This window comes from Sander lucioperca, chromosome 2 (assembly GCF_008315115.2).
Source record: "Sander lucioperca isolate FBNREF2018 chromosome 2, SLUC_FBN_1.2, whole genome shotgun sequence".
Classification (NCBI taxonomy): domain Eukaryota; kingdom Metazoa; phylum Chordata; class Actinopteri; order Perciformes; family Percidae; genus Sander; species Sander lucioperca.
In genome coordinates, this window is record NC_050174.1 from 38,931,612 (window position 1) to 38,949,588 (window position 17,977).

At 39.7% G+C, this 17,977-nt stretch overlaps 1 protein-coding gene across 2 annotated transcripts in view; it reads left to right on the forward strand.

Moving 5' to 3' along the window:
• The window catches only part of fras1 (Fraser extracellular matrix complex subunit 1), a 270,430-nt gene that overhangs the window by 154,303 nt on the left and 98,150 nt on the right, over positions 1–17,977 (forward strand). For both annotated transcript variants that reach the window (XM_031305293.2, XM_031305292.2), the window contains exons 22-27: positions 473–619; positions 3,046–3,186; positions 3,757–3,897; positions 4,549–4,689; positions 9,584–9,884; positions 14,086–14,170. In XM_031305293.2, coding sequence (XP_031161153.1) covers positions 473–619; positions 3,046–3,186; positions 3,757–3,897; positions 4,549–4,689; positions 9,584–9,884; positions 14,086–14,170 — 956 coding nt within the window. The remainder of the gene's footprint in view (positions 1–472; positions 620–3,045; positions 3,187–3,756; positions 3,898–4,548; positions 4,690–9,583; positions 9,885–14,085; positions 14,171–17,977) is intronic.

The window sequence follows — 17,977 nt, forward strand, 5'->3', positions numbered from 1 at the left end:
TTTCAGCAAATATGACAGAAGGTTAGTTTCATAAGTCTTACCTACTGCACCTTTAAACTACTTTGTACCCAACAATATATAGTCCAGCTGAAATTATTTGCCAATTTAACACTTAGTTGATTGAGAGAACTGTTTTGATCGTTTCTAGTTTCTGAAATGTGAGGATTCTTCAGTATTGAGTACTCTTACTTTTAGTAATTTAAGTACATTTTCCTGATGATACTTACATACTTTTACTTAAGTAACATTTTCAATGCAGGACTTTTACTTGTAACACAGCATTTTTACAGTGTGGTAATAGTACTTTTACTTAAGTAGAGGATCTGAATACTTCTTCCACCACTGCTTGGATACAAAAAAGCTACATTCAGCTAATCTTTGGTGATGGCAGGTGTTATTACGTCCTGCAACCAATCCTTTTCCCTCTGACCTTGTAACCTGATCTCCATGTCGACCTTTTTGTCTCCGGCAGCATGTGACAGCCAGTGCCTGACGTGCGACATGACCGGGGTTTGTGCGTCCTGCCGCGACCCGGCCAAGGTGCTGCTGTTCGGAGAATGCCAATACGACAGCTGTGCCCATCAGTATTACCTCAACACCACGACCCGGGCATGCAGAGGTACGCTGCCGTCGCCATGGCAACCCAACACACACTGTAGTGGTACAGGGAGGGTGAGGTGGGAAACACTGGATTAATAATGACGATATGTAGTGCTCCCTTTATGATACTCATAAATTACTCTCCATCCATATTGCATTTAGTGCAGTGTGCTACATGGAGTTTATGGGGTCCATTGATCATGTAATAAACTGTGGGACCAGATATGCAAATCCCAATCAACGTCTGTGCATTTTAACTCGGTATTAAATCTTCCAGTGTGCAGAGAAGTTGATGAATGAGCCTCAGAGGATCCATGTCCAGACTGAATAACTTGTCCTTTTTTTCATTTTGCATGCAATAACTCTGTTCATATATTTAAGTACCCACTAACCAGCCCAGACCACATCCTGTCACACTGAATCTCACTCCTTTTTATTGCCAACTCACAAATAAGATGTGTGAAAATATGTTTTGCCTCTATTCTCCTTTGTGCTTATCTCAAAGAACGATGATTAGATGGGATTTAGGTTCAGAATGCGAACAGCCGAACTGTGTTGTCACACTGGCTTAACACAGATATCCACTTTAATTCACAGAAAGCCATTTCATGTGAAGCTTACTTCCCACAAACGTCTCCTAGCAGACTTCGCTTTATCAGTGATTTGGTTCAACATAAGGAGATTTTTCAGGTGCCCAAAGGAACCGCCCTCTAAGGTGACCACCACTTCTCATGTCCTTGTCACACGGGATTAGAAACTAAGCTAACTGCTAGTGGCTAGATACACAGTTTGATTTCCTGTGAGGCAGCTAGCAGTGCCTCCCACCTTGACAGGTGGTTTTAGCCATCCAGCCCAATCTCGCTCGTGTTTATCCCCCCAGCTAGCTGCAGCCGCTATCTGGATAATCCACTGAACCCTGGATGAACCCAGAGCGTTAGAAAGCAGCACTGCTTGTTGCTCTCTGAAAATGAAAGGGCTTTAAAGGAACCTTTGGGAGCTTTCACTTTGCCACAGGGGAGAGTTCCCTGAGGGAATCTCTTATAAACCCGTCAGTACGTTTACAACAACCTACATTCGTTTCGATTTATCTTTTTCTACGGCAGAACCCCTAATTTACCTCTTGGTTCCCTTTGGATCTTCAGAAAAACCCTGTGGAATCCTCCACTATTCATCCCAGTAGTGGAGTAGCTTTCTACACTCCCTCTGTCATCTACAGTAAGAAAGTAAAATGTTGGTAGAAGGTAAAGAGATGAATTGTAAGATGTTTTACTACTTCTCATGTAGGCTTTAAGACAAAATGAGGAAACATATGTAAAAACCTTGAAATCATTCGGCGTGTTTACCAGCAGTAGATTGATCATAAAGTATCTTCTCAAGAATTGAGAATGCTTTTGGGTAAATGTTGACAGTAAGATCTAAATGTTGATCATAGTTTTCTTTTCCTCGCCATGTGACTCAGAAAAAGACTGCAGAGTTCACAAATAGTCCAATATTCAGATAACTAAAACTTGCCAAAATTAAAAAAACAAAGATGCTGCCGTGGCTCTAGGGATACCAATATCTGTCAGTCAGTCAGTCCACCACTTTGCTAAAGAGCGAAAGAACAACAATCTTTTTTACAGACATTCATGGTTCCCAGACAAAGTATCCTAATGACTTTGGTGATCCTCTTATTTTCCTTTATTGTATCTCCAGCAGGTTGATAGTTCTTGTTCTTGAGAGAAATTTCTTGACAACTATTGGACGGATAGCCATGACATTTAGTGTATACATTCATGTTCCCCAGAGAATAAACATTTGATGAGGATATCACCCTTCTTGAGAAGTTCATGAAGACATTTACTGTGACCAATTTATAATTTACTTGACCAAAAGATAAAAAAAAAATAAAAAATAGTATCAATCTTACAATCTGGTTCTTTACAATGATCATTACTGTACCACAAAGCTGATAGCCTGACTGTAGACTGTTATAATTATATGTTTTGCATTACAAGTATATATTCTGTATAATATAATGGCCCCCCTGGTTTACTCTGTAATTGCTAAGAATGCCATGTTTAGTCATTGCTTATATGTAAAACCTACTTTACATTTAATACAAACCTAGAAGCTCACACAAACCGTTTTATTTGTCCTAATTGTGTTTAATTCTCTTGTCAATATTAATGGAGCACAGCACAAACTCAACAGATGTGCAGGTGATAAGAGAGAAGGGGAAAAACACAAATGGGTTTAGCATAAATCCCCTGCTGAAAAGAATGTATTAATCCTTTTTTCTCTCTCTCTCTCTCTCTCTCTCTCTCTCTCTCTCTCTCTCTCTCTCGCTCCCTCTCTTCTGTTTTGCTTTCACCTTTTGCTCTCGTCTTCAAAATCCCCTCCCTTTTAATCCCAATGTCCCCACACACAAACACACTCCTGCGCTGCCTTCCATCCTGTTTCCAGAGTGCGATTGGAGCTGCAACGCCTGTAAAGGCCCTCTGCGGACAGACTGCCTGCTGTGCATGGAGGGATACGTCTTGCAGGATGGAGTGTGCACCCAGGGGTGCTCGCCTGGCTCCTATCAGGACGGAGACAAATGCCTTGGTCAGTCCACCAAAAAGCAGATAAGCTGACAAACATCACAAAAAAGAAAGTGTAGATATGTGCAGCTACAATCGTGCCAGCTGCATGTATTTATCCTTCTTTTGCGCTGTTTCTGTATTATCTTATATATTAAGGTGCTTTCAGATATTTTTTGACCATGTATTTCTTATTAAAACTGTTAAGTTCAACAGCAGGGGACCCCAAAGGTTCCTTGAGAGACCCCTTTGATGGTGTATCTGTAACGTGTGGTTGTTCAGGTCAAATTTTCCTTGTGAGGAACATTAAAGTCCTTCACAGCTCTTATGTAATCATATGTGTACCACCATATTGTATAATCATAATAATACAGTAGTAGTATTTTAACACATGCTAAATATTCTCCTGAACGCCAATAAAATCAAAATCAACAGAAAAATAGGAATGAAGTAAATGTGCATTTTGAGGTTTGGCACTTTGGTTTTATCCTCGTGTTTAATGCTCAGTGTGTGTGTATGTGTGTGTGTGTGTGTGTGTGTGTGTGTGTGTGTGCGTGCGTGCGTGCGTGCGTGCGTGTCTCTTTCTCTCTGCCAGGCTGTGATGATCACTGTGTGGAGTGTCGGGGTCCCGGACAGTGCCAGCAATGCCAGCCTCCCTACGCCACCCTGCAGGGTCAGTGTGTGCTAGAATGTGGCAGAAACTACTTCCTGGACGCCTCCTCCCAAGTCTGCAAATGTAAGAGTTAAGACTTTGTTAAATACAATCCTTTTTTCTTTTTTTCTTTTTTTTTTTTTAAATCTCTCATATTTTTACTTATTTAAGGAGACACAGGGCATCTGTGCAAGGTCAGTATATCAGTTTACAGTATCTTAAAATTGAGAAATAAAAAAGCGGTTCTAACCGTTTCTAACCAGCCTCAAAGTTTCTTTTGAGAAAAGAAAGGTTATAGAAACATTGTGTCCAACTTATTAAGAATTCTATTTTTTTTTAAAACTTGAGAATGAAATGAAATACTCATTGTGTGGATTAGCAAAATACCAGCTCAAAGTACAAAATGAATAAAAAGTTGCGTTACACTTTACTTGAAGGTATCTACATAAGAGTGACATGACACTGTCATGAACGTGTCATAAACATTATAAACAAGTCATAAACGTTTAGGACATAATGCTTCTTTTAGTAATTGTCATTCGGTTTTTGTCATGACAAGTTATGGTTAGGGTTAGGGTTAGGGTTCATGTGTCATGACTGTCATGACACTGTCTTGTGTTCATGACAGTGTCATGTCACTCTTATGTAGATACCTTCAAGTAAAGTGTTACCAAAAGTTATACCAGCTTTATAAACATTCCATCTAACACTCTGACTAATCTTCATCTTCTTTAGCTTGCTCATCCGACTGTGTGCTGTGTGACGGGGTCGGACGCTGCAGTGCTTGTCGTGACCAAACCTACCTCATGGAGGGATACTGCACGCCTGACTGTGGACGTGGATTCTACGCCGATCAGAAAACCAGGACCTGCTACGGTAATAATGTGATGTCTGTTTTTCAGTTAAAGGGAAAAAATTGTTACTGTCCCATAGCACAAAATGACAGCAATCAGAGGGTCGATAGAGTTAGTTAGTTAGTAATAGTTAATGTTTGGTAAATACAGATATTTTAGCAGATATCACAACTGCCTGCTCTCACTTAAGGAACTGTCCAACCTCCAGGCACTACCTGGTTAAAAAGCATCAGGTCATAAATGACATTACTATAGTCCAATATTCAGCATTATATTTCTATTTATTTTTCCTTATTAGATGCATAAACTGTAAACACAGTCTATGATTAGATGCCTATGTTGGATCTTTGCACTTACTGTATTAGTTAGCTGAAAAGTATGAGTTTAGTGTGTTGCAGGTCTGTGCCAGTGACAGTTTACATGCAGTAGGCATGTTCTATTAGGGAAAGATAAGTTCTATTAATGCTAAATAAACTTGTTTTAGAAATCTAAAGCAAAATGCTGCAATGTAACTGCTCGGGGTGCCTTTAATGGGCAGCCCCTTCACTCTGACATCTCTTTATTAATGCATGTATAGGTGCGGTTTGTGCATGTGTGTGTATTTCAGGCTTGTGTGTAATGTGTAATATCAACAGAGTGTAAACATGTAATTTCCCCCCTGGGGATCAATAAAGTCTTCTTCTACTTCTTTATCTTAGTTAGCAAATTATTGTAAACTCAGCTGCTTGCTAAGATGAACCAGCCTCTTTTTCTTTCTTCCAGCGGTCCACTTATTACTAATTATTATTTATGTGAATTACGTCATTGGACTACACGTTCGCTTCGCTGTTGTTTCAGAACGATGAACAGCACTGTTTTGTGTAGGTACGGCGCTGTCCATTGCACTGCAATGGAGCCTAATAATAGTGACACTGAAGCACACTGGAGCTCTGTGAATATATTCATATGTTCCTCATTAATGATGTATTTTTCACCTACCGGCAACCCATCCACTAAAAATCTAGAATGTTAATTTGTATGACCGACTCAATCCCTGGCTGTGTGTGGTGTATTTGGCCTTCTGCATGACTTTTCTGCAAATATGAGCTACTATATGAGAGCTGCAATGATGATTGTGTACATGGCCTGTTGGCTGGTATTTAAAACACATGCGGTGGGCTATTTGTAGTTTTATAGTGGTGTTGTATCGGCATTGTTCTCTCTCACTCACTATGCCTGTCGGCCCCTATACAGTTCCATTATGTTTTACAGTAGACATTTGTAGTTAACTAAGAAGGTAAACTTATTTGTTTTACCTTTGGTTAAACTTTCAATTACCTTTGCATCATGCACTATAAGCGCTTCATTCTGCACGGCTTTCACGCTCTCAAAACAGCCTAATTAAGCCTTAAAGTTGATCTCGTACGTAAGAGATAACATCTCCTAATTAGGAGATAACCTTTAAGATATTTTCTCCTGCATAGGAGATAAACATTTTAGTTTTTTCCCCCCTTGCCTTTCAGGGCTTCTGTTCCAATGCAAATTGGAACACATGTTAATATTCACTTTATAGTCTGTCGTATCTGACAGATGTCCAGATACCACCGGGGTGTGAGGGCATTTTTATTGTATGCAAATGAAATCAAGAAAGCCTAAATAATGCAAGTTAACCTCAAGACATCACATGAAAACAAATCCACATGGCAGGTTGCTAGGCAACAGGCTGGTTAACCAAGGCATACAGTGGTGAAGCTAACAGTATAATCCCACAGCCTGATGCCGTGTGAGGTGAAGTTGTTAAATGTTAATGTCCCTCCAAAGCTGCAGCTCATGTCGTGAACAATGTGTGTTGTTCTCTTATTAATTTAACAGCATCAAATACACGATTGCTGCTAATTTGCAATTTATGTAGGACAAGTCACCAAATGCTGAGATCCACATTGGAACCAACTACAGTTTTTGTGTTGGTTTCTTGCTGACATTCACAAGTACATAGTACAAATATCCATATCACACAAATGACAACTCCTGGGAGAAAGCTGTATTAAATATTTGGGAACTTTTCCTATCAGTGACATAAGTATAAGTGACATTTGCAGCTTTTTAGAATTGAGCATTTGAATTTGGAAATTTTGTTGAAAAACAGAAGGGACATATTAAGGACTAATTGATAACATTTCTTTGTGTTAATGACAACAACAATGAATAGTTACCGATTAAGGTCCTAGCTTACATATCAGCACTTTTAAGCTGCATCAAGTGGGCTTTTGTTGGCCCCATGGAGGCAGAATAACTCATCAACAAGCTGACCAACACAGACGGTCAAATTCACAAAGAATGTAATGCGGACGCTGATAGCACCCTGAATTGCGCACAACTTGCAACCGCTATCTGTCGAGGCGAGTAGAGTTGAGGCGAGTTGAGCAGGTACCATGTAATGGAAAAACGCTATTTGTGACTGTTTTTTTAGGCTCATTTGCATAGAAAGAGGCATTTTACCTAATTTAAATACATGCAAATAGCAGAAGAGCACCGAGAAGCTATTTGCTTGGCAGTTCAGTTAGAGATGCATTTCACCCGCTGCGAGTGCTTTGAGAATTACACTTTGTCTTTTTGTCTCATTTGTGTAGGTTTAGCGGTCACAAAAGCTGCGCAATAGTTTTGGAAATTTGCCTCAGGGAATATATTTAGCAAATATGTGATAGCAAACAGTTGCCTACTTAAACATTCAGCAGTTGCAGAGCAACATTAGCATTAAGAGTTATGTCTCTGGCCTCCTGATGAATGTAAGTCCAGAATTTACACTCTCCTTTTTGTCACCTCAAACTCCTGAGGCTAATGGCAGTTACACACCGGGCCGATAATCGACCGTTGGACAGTCTGGCGAGGTCAGTGACTTGAGTCTGTTCGGTGTGTTCCGTGCTGTCGTCCGTCGGAGGAGCTGTCGGCCTTCATTTTGGCCGACCTGACATGCTCAGTCGGAGACAGGGCAGTTGGGAGTCACCCGGAAATGGCAAGCGGGATGACCGTGACTCATGCCATAACTAAGCCTCTCAAAATCTGACGAAAATCTTTTAAACTGACCTTTGTCTATCTGAAATGAAGACAGATTCAACAACTGCATGGCCTATGTCTCGCTTAAAATGTTTTCAGAAACTATTTAGTACAATATGAGATCGTATTCTGAATGAGTTGCCAGTAATGGCCGGTTGAAAAATCCGGAAGCAGCAGCCAGACCCATGTGACGCGTTCGTCCAATCAGCTGCCGGTTTTCATTTTTTGGCCGACAATACAGATTAGCGCTGCCTGCTGTTATGGAGACGTATTATGTCTCGTCGCTTTGGTGTGTTCCGAGGCCCTTTTTTGACCAACTCGGGGAGACTGATCAGTCCAACTGCCTTTTCTGCCAACGGTCGGCCCTCTGGTTGGTGTGTAACTGCCTTAAAAAGATTTTGATTCAGAGAGACTGGAGCTCAGGTTGTGTCTTTTCAAGAGACTGCCAACATTAACTAATTAAATTAAATAATTAAATTAAAAGTCTGATTATTAGTTTCCTCTTAGTAAAATACTACAGTAATTGGTTCTCCTGAATAACACTGAGAAAGAGCATTGTCTGCATGGTCAGGTCATTAGAGAAGTCTTGTACTTTTAATTTTTGGCTTTTATGTTCAAACAGTGCTTGTCATTCTGCAGGCAGGGATGCTGTGGTTGTGTGATGATTCATGAAAATTTACAAAGCGTAATTATAATAGAGTAATACATTAGCATGCACCTTTTGTGATAAATACTTTCTTATTGTGAAATAATGAACATTTTTCAGCCTCTAGGCTTTAACTAATCCACAAGTTATTCAAGCGAAATTGCATGGAACGAAGTCGCTTTGTTTTATTTTCTGTTTTTTTTTTTTCATTTTTGCCAGCTAATAAAAAAGTTGAGAAACTAGTGCTTTAAATTATAGACTTATTCTCATTTGTGAGTTTAATTACATGGCCGAAGGTTTGAAATTTTAGAATGCCTATTGGCATCATTAGAGGAGATATAATGAGATTACAATGTGGCCTCTCAAAAGAGCTGATCTTTAAAAAGTTCCCCAACCAAGTCAGTTCCAATTAAAGCCAACTTCTAAAATGCCACGGCAAGACCAAGATGCCTTGCTCATATTTCACCAGCCGTTTTTCTCTCACACACACAGACACTCAGACACACACGCACGCATGCACGCGCACATGCGCGCGCACGCACGCACACACACACACACACACACACACACACACACACACACACACTTTTCTGTTCTCATTTTATAACCTCGTCTCATCCCTACACCCACTCACAGTCTGATCCAGGTGCACTTTTAATTAGATAAATGTGAGGCTTAAAAATGCATTCCAGTGTATTAATTTGAGTAATTGGAGGCTGTGTGTTTTCCACCGTGTTATGAAAGCTTTATTTTGCACCGCTGCTGAAATGTGCTATACAAATAAATTTGCCTTGCCTTGCCTTTTTTTAAGTTTTCATCTGTCAATTATATTTTCCTTTGTTGTGTGAGACAACTTTACAGCTTTTTTCAGCAACGATTTCTTCTCTTAATATTTTGATCACATACGCTGTAATCAAAATAAGTGTTCTGTTTTTAAACCTGAGGTAGCAATTCTAACAGTAATTCTTGTCTTAATTTCCTACTTTTCTTTATTATATTTCCACTTTGTTATTAAGCTGAAATGGTCCTTCTAGTAATACTTCACAACCCCTGTTCTCTTTAATCTTGATTATGACTATGTGTACACTGGTCTCCCCTCAGGAATCATTAAAGTGTGTTATTTTGTGAGTGATTCCCCTCAAAGAGGTTTTCAAGTTCAGTTTAGCTCTAGTAATAACTCTAAAGACTAAAGAAAATTCATTTCATTTTCTCTTTCTGTCCTCCCTCCTCTTCTCAGTGAACACCCACCCCCCTGCCCTCCAGGTCAACGGTTCCCTGCTGGTTCCCCTCGGCGGTTTTGCCCCGCTGCCCCTCACCCTGCTGCAGGTGAAGGATCCCGACAGTCCGCCTGAGCGGCTAATCTTCCAGCTCGTTCAGGGCCCAAGTAACGGACGGCTGGTCCTGCTCCGAGGGGAGGAAGGAGAAGAGAGGGGAGGCAGGGGGAAGGCAGGACGAGACTTGACCAGGGACGACAGCTTCACCTGGGCTGAGCTGAGAACTGGCCGGGTCCGGTTCAGACACCAAAAAGACAAAGCCAGGTCAGTGGATCTGATGTGTAGGAAGTTTAGGGAGGTGGATAATGTTTTAAATCCTCCCAGAAGCACTCAAAAACTGTTCAAATGAGCTTGTGGTGATAATGTTTGGTGTTAAATGACTGGACAGCCTGGTCACACAAACAGATATTTTGCAGCCACAGATTAAAGTAAAAACAGTCAGAAAATGTTTTTGGCCATCATGAGCCTTCAGAACAGGTTGAGTGGGCCTGATCCTTGGCTTAAATTCTTTGGTAGATAGTTCCTCATCTGGTGTTTACATGGTGGTGGAGATCACTGTCTAATGTTTCATTCAGACTGACTCAGGGATGTGAGTCAAACCTCAGTCAGCCCTCAATCTGAATGGATCAACAAGGGATCGTCCAACCGTGCTTTACAACCCTCCTCCTGACTTTGATTGAGTAGAACTGGGGTCGACTTTCTCACGAATGGGTGTCTTGATGTAGGTTATCTCCCAGGAACTTGACGAGTACAATGTAAATGTCGCTAGTTACAAATATTAGAGAATTTTTTCTTTTTTTAAGATTATTTTTGGGGCATTTTCAGCCTTTATTTTCATAGGACAGATGAAGAAATGAAAGGGGAGATAGAGGGGGAATGACATGCAGCAAAGGGCCGCGGGTCGGAGTCAAACCCGGTCCCGCTGCATTGAGGAGTGAACCTCTATATATGGGCACCCGCTCTACCAGCTGAGCTATCCAGGCGCCCAGAGATGAAAATGTATTTAATGATATTGACATTTAGGGCTTTACTGTATTTTGCAGCGTGGCAGAGATTGCAGTCAAATGTGCCATGCCCAGTGTGTCGGGAGCACTTGGATACAGGGTGGGATCAGAAAGAATACGTTATCAAATATTGTAGTTTGGCTGGCTAATCACAATCACTACTTTCATCCCCTTTAAACATGGTTCTTCTCGTCATGACGCACTGACAGCTTGTGTATGACATGCCGAAGATCTTATGGTCATCGTGTTTTCCATGTGTAATAGTGCACGATTTTATTTGCCATCACAACGATCGATACAACAACCATCTGCACTCAATACCACCTCAGTACCATAGATAAAGAGAAAGCACTGGGCGTCCTCTAGCTCACCCAGTAGAGTGTTTGCTCCATGTAGGCTGAATCCTTGGCAGCAGCCTGGGTTTGAATCCGACCTGCAGCCCTTTGCTACGTGTCATCCCCTCTCTCCTTCCCAGTTTCCTGTTTATTTACCATCTAATAAAAAAAAAATAGGGATAATTAAAAAAAAGAAAGCAGAATTTTAAATGGGGTCCATCAATCTTCATATTGTTACATCAATGTGATCCTGGTAGTGATCCATCATGTTACTCATCACACCTCTACCTATATTATTAAAAAAATGCAGAGCTCCAGGCCAGACTATATATCATCATATGCTCGCAGCCGTTCCCACCGGTCATGAAATGTTTTGGGTGGAGACGCCAGGTGAACCCTGGCAGGAATGGGCGTCCTGAGGGAGTCATTAGCAAAAAAGAGAAGTTTTAATTGAGCTAGGATTTTTCTTGAAACTGTGTGAACTGTTTTCAGTGCATCCTTCTCTAACATGCATATTGATTTACACTGCAGCCAGAAACTGTAGAATAATCAATCATAACAGCACCTTTGTTGTGCACATAAGCGTATAGAATGGAGTTTTGTAACAGTGACAACTAGAGATCAACCTATGACAGTCGTCTCATATGAATGGGTCTAACGCTGGTTGAACGTGCTTCAGTAGACCCGTGTCATACTCTCGTCACTGAATCTCCCTGATGTTAAATTCGACTGAGACTGAAGGTCGCAGCATCGCATCATTTGCATACTCATCAAACCATCCAGTGAGCCCTTGTTCCCTGAATGGAAGCAACTGCACTTGTTGTGTTTGTTGTGTATTCATATTTTCCTTTAATTAGTCTCCTGTCTTATTGACAGTGTAAAGCAATGCAAGGCTAGATTTTCCCAGATTGTCCATTTTACACTCAACACTTTAAAAAGCATCTGGAATTCAAATTCATTTCTGCTTTTGTTGCCAAAGTGTCAGTTTTAACACAAGGCACGTCTCTTTTAATTTGCAACTTTTTTGACATTAAACACCTCATCTCCTTCCTTTTATCCACGAGTATCCTGACATTTCATATTTTGCTGCTCTTGTTATTGGCCCAGCTGTCTGCCGTCTGTTTGATTTATGCAGCTTCCCGGTTGGAAAGTTCATTTCCATTAACCCACACACTGACTGGAGATGCATTACATTTACACTTCTTAGTTACAGTAATGTGGCCAAATTTTTTGCAGTATCTGTCTGACAGTGTGATTAAACAGTATGAATATCTGTGCCAGAGATCAAAGAGGCTGCTAATATATATATATATATATATATATATATATATATATATCTATCTTTAGAGCTCAACCTGGAGCCAACTTTCCTCACTACAGCTGTTCTGCTGTGGCCTTTTCCTGCAACAAGTCTGCAGCATTTTGAGTTTAAGCCCAATGTCCGTTCAACCAATCAGAATCGATTTCATCGTTTAACACATTATTCAATCCTGACTCAGCTGGTCTAGCCTAAAATGGAGGCATGCCAAGGAATTAGAAAAAGATGGTCCACTGCCCAGTTTTGAGCCATTAGATTAATGGAGACAGTAAAACATAAAGCCCCAAATAGGATTTAACCTGCATATTATAACCATATTTTTCCAATTATGTGGAGTGGTGGATAATGGTGACAGATACAGAGCCACAAACAAATGCTTTGTCCAAATGTCCACACCACGGATAAAAGACACAGTAAAAAATATAATGATGAGATGTGATGGGCTGTTGAAGCTGAGCTAAATTCTTTTCATTTTTCAAAAGAGGGTATTTTTTTTATACATGACTGAAAAACTGAGTTTTATGTCTCAAGTGGCATACTTTCCCACTTTTGTGTTATGTCTGCATAAAAAAAATCCATCTTTCAACTATAATGAATTCAACAAATATACCACTCACAGTCGCATAAAAAGAGAATTAGAAGTCCTAGTCAGCAATATATTCCTTATGCTACTTTGATAAGCTGTCCAATACATCTTTAATGGGTCACAATTATTCTAACCATAACAAATGCTGTAGAGCTGTGACCAATCTCACTTCTGTTGCCGGATATTGGAATTCAAAGAGTTTTATCATTGTTAAAACGGTGCTGTGAGGATGTGTTCTGTGATGGATGAATTTTAAAGAGGAAGAGGAAGCGGAAAGCTTCAAAGAGATGCTGCCTTGCTTAAGTGTTGCAGATAGAAAATATACAGATGGGTGACAAGTGGAAAGAAATACAAACATAAAGTGTCTCAGAAAAGGTGGGGTGCCACCACCAGCCTCCAGAACAGCTTCAGTGTTCCTTTTCTTCAAGTCAGTGAACGAATGAACAGCATTCTTTCAAAAGATTTCAACTCAAAAGTATTTTTTGTATGCTACTTTATACTTCTTCTCCACTACTTTTTGGAAGCCTATATTGTACTTTTCACTCAATGTTAGGGTTGGGAATAGTTAAAAAAATGACGACACCAATACCAGTACCCTTAAAAATGGATGGATGGATGGATGGATGGATGGATGAATGGATTCTGTAGCACAATACATAAATGGATTTATAGGAAATATAATGCTATTTCTGTCTCATTTGCTTACAACATTTTTTTTCAGTTAACCAAAATAAACTACATTTATATTTAAACTTTTAACTAACACGGCATATATGCTTCAGCTTGTAGCCCTAATTCCCTCTCAGTCGCCAACTAAACCAACAACCTGCTCAGTCATTTGATCTTCAGCTGCAGTTGGCTGTGTCCCAGCCCCAGGGACTTGTGGGTAATAAGCCTTGACTTTGATGATGCTGAAGTGGCACGGTGAGAGGAGATGTTGTTAATGATAAGTGTGTGAGCAGGTGGGCTGGTGTGTGTGTGAGGTTACTGTCCTCCACTCACCTAGATATCACTGAGGTGATGAGATCTACAGTACAAACTAGGTGAGCCTCACATGGCTTGTTTTCCCAGAAACCTCCGGGGCTACAAACTAAGTTTGTAGGTCATCTTCATTCTAAGTGAGTTTAGGGAAGAGAGAGAATGAACTCTGAAATCTCTTGAATTGAAGTCTTTTAAGTGATTTCACAATGTCCTCTCTCGTTTTCTTTCTTTCTTTCTGCAGCTCTGGTGAGTTCACCTTGCGTGTCGCTGACCCCCAGCTGTTTTCTCAACCAGAAACAATTCAAGTTCAAGCTGTGTCAATGCAGGTACTGTATAATAACACAGACACTTTCTTCTGGTACTCTAAATGATATACCTTTTTCCAAAAAAGACCCGAGAGAAATAAATTGTCTTAAAAATGCATCCATATAGGATCATTGCATCATAGGTATATTCTCCAAAGGGAAAATTAGCTACAAATAGAGATATCTAATAAAGATGGCTGTGCAGATCAAGTTAGTAACATTACAGCTAGTAGAGAAGAATAGTCTGTCAAGGCACATTTGTTTCTAAATTTAGTTTACGGTGAAACAATTGAATATTTCTGTCTGTGCTGTGCTCTGAGGTTAAAATGCCAAGTCGATACTTGTGTCCTTGTTGAGAAAGTTTGCCTTAGAGAGAAAAGACACGTATAAAGCAGCTTCCCTCCAGTTTGAGATGATGCACACATAAAACACGTAGAGCTTCATTATTATGAAGCTTATACTGTATAAGGTTGGGCTTTAAGGGCATGATGTTTCCTTCTCACATTGATTTTTGTCATATCAATACTCAATGTATAAAATGAAGTGTGGTAAATCACATGAGCCTGGTTTATTCAAACTTGTGAACACTAGAACAGAGAGGTGTTTTCGTGTTGTTGTTGTGTTTTTATTTGCCATTATTATGCTTAGTATAAGAGCTCCGCCTGCTTATCTCTGTACCAAATATCTACATCTCACCAGGCCTAACTTTGTGTTGTTATGCTATTGTTGATTCTGTGTCTCATAATAGCTGTCTCTCTTATCTCTATGTAGTGCAGGCTTTGTTTGTATCTGCTTATTTTTCACTGCTTTTTGTCGTTGATTGTACTTTCAATGCTTTTATTCTTTACATCTATCCTTTTAACTATTGGGTGTCCAGGGACTAGATGAAAATAAGCCCCCCTGGCTAAAAAATTAACTAAAATTAGACACCAGTTTACGAACAAAACAAAAAAATGCCACCTGTGCTATAATACTATTTTATTAGTAAATGACTATTCATTTTTTCCCTGTCAAACAAGCACCAAAATCTTAATACAACTAGGTACTGTAGTTTACAACTAGATAGCATATTGAGCTATCTAGATACATGGTTGCTGCCATGATCACATTATGCAGCTGAATACATAGTCAATCACATGAATCGGGAGAAACAAAATATCCCATCTATTTATTTTTTTAGAACAACAGTGAGCTGAGAACCTCCTAAATGGCAGCTATGTAACCATTCAGTATATATTCATGTAGTTATAAAACATAAGTACAGAGACATGTGTTTATAAAACACTTAGAAATGTGAGATATAGTATCGTTACAATCACTGTTGGATGACAAGCAGCACACCAACAAATTTGACAGCCCTTTTCTTTTTAGAGTGTAGCCATTTCTCATTTCGCTGCATCATCCCAGCTGATCTGCATTCTTCACTGTTTTGAGGCTCTGTCCCCACGGACTGAGGCCAGGGTTGTGATTGGCCGATCTCAGCCCGACAGAGGGCCATGATTGGTGTCGAGCTGACCTCGGACTTTGGCCCAAATATTGAAAATAATGAGGAACAAGGGATTAAAGGCTCTGAGATTTGTTGATAGGTTAGTGTGACAGCTGCGTTGCTCTGCTCTGTGTGTGTGTGTGTGTGTGTGTGTGTGTCTGTGTGTCTGTCTGTCTGTGTGTGTGTGTGTGTGTGTGTCTGTCTGTCTGTCTGTGTGTGTGTGTGTGTGTGTGTGTGTGTGTGATAGAGACTACGCAGGGGACAAAGTGACAGACGGTTGATAAAGTGTAGCAAAACGGTAAAGGTGTGTAACAAATTGAAGTAATGATGTAATTACCCGAGTGGAAAATGTTTCATTTGTCTTTATTAGAACAAACAAAACCATCCATATCTGTCACTAAGCGCAGACTTCCAAGCAAAATGTCTTGTTTTTAAAAGTAGCTTTGGTAGTTAATTCATAAATTAGTATAATTAATAAATATGAATGATATAAAACTGAAATAAACGGATTAAAAATGAATATATTATATGCAGGCGAGGAAAAGGGCTCTAAATTTGTTTAGCCAATATTGCAAACAGTTTTTATATTTTTTAAAGGTCTTTGTAGTGACAAAACCAACGTTATTGCTGTTTACTGTTTTCTTAAGTTTGAGTGAGTCCAGAGTAAATTAGTTTTGCAGGTGCAGCTATCAGAGTGCTGCTTGCAGATGGTGATTGAGTGGAGCTCCAGCGTTTAGGTGTGTTTGGGGGTGACTGCTCAATTACACCATCACTTGATTAGCTCGACTTTCTCAGACAATATTAGCAGAAGCAACGGACTGTTAAGCACATAACTCAATGTCGGTGACTGTGTTTTGACTGACAGTTGGTCGGACAATTTTGTTAATAATATTACGATAAAATTACTGTTATTAGTATTTAACACCCCCCATTTTTCATACCCACACTCCGTAAGACAAACATTTGTCCCAGTTCATACAGTAAGTCTGTGCAACAAATGTGTATGTGTTCACACTCACCAGGTAGGTGAGGTGAGGCAGGATGCGTTTAAAAAAGGAAAAGTCAGTAAGTTAGTAACGTTATTTATTTATTTATTTCAAGAGCAAAAAAGTCACAAAGTGCTTCACAGAAGAAATAAGGCAACCAACATAAAAAACAGACATAAATATTGGAAGATTAAAACACCATGAATAAAATGAAGAGTAAAATAGAACATTATTATTTATGCGTTATTTGTTTCAAAGCTTAAATAATTAATGTTTATGTTTTCCAGGCAAATAATAACTTTTCTCTCTTAGGAACAAATGTGGAACTAGTATGACATTGTAGTAGTACAGTATAGTGCAGCAAAACTTCCCTAACCTTAACCAAGTCGATTTAGTTGCCTAAACCAAATGAAACCTTAATTATTAAAGCTCCATTGTGTAATTGTTTGAGTTGATTCTTAGCAAAAACCCCTTTGTTCTTTCACAAATATGTACTCATTCATGTGTAATTACTTCCACCAACTAATCAAAGTATTCTCGTACGCGTAGAATTCAGAATCATTCAGAATACATAGAGTGAGTCGCTCGAATGAGGGCCGCCATGTTGCGCCTCCATCTTTAAAATACATTAGCCAAAGAGGGACATACCTCCGCCTTTCGCACTTTTCACTCAGTGGCACTGACTGTGACGAATGCCAGAGAGAGGGAGAAGATTACTTGCGACTGCCGGCAGATTTGAAAGCCTGTTGAAAATGGAGGATTGTGTCTATTCTCAAGGACATGTAACGCCGTCGCCAAGGAAGTTAAAAAGAGAATTAAAATGACAACCGACAGGCAAAGCAACAAGACCAAAGTTAATATTGGAGTGGCTTTTCCAAGATGGAAAAGGATGCTCATAAGGAGCAAGGATTTTAAAAGGGACACCAAAGTTGCCTGCTTTCTTCTCAAAAGATAATTCTGCCTATTTGTGTAAATTCAAAGTTTTATAGTTGCTACTTGCTTGGCTAAATATAGCATGGTTGTGCATAATGCTAGAGATGTCTAGGATACTTTTCCTCGCGTCAATGATGAAAAAGGATTGTCTACCTTGTAACATAAACGTAATAATATGTGACGTGATTTCCTTGGCAGCTCACGTCATGTGCAGTTGTAACACAGACTAGCTACAGCTAGAACAGCTGCGTGTAAACGATGGAGATACTAAGAGCTAATTTCGGTTTCATTGACATTGTTCATACTGCTCAGAGAAATATATAAAAACCTCCGTTGCTTCTCTCCTACGCTGTAAACATTGCCTTACACTATTAATCTCACACAATATACAGAATAACGATAGCACTGATACTTTGCTAAAAT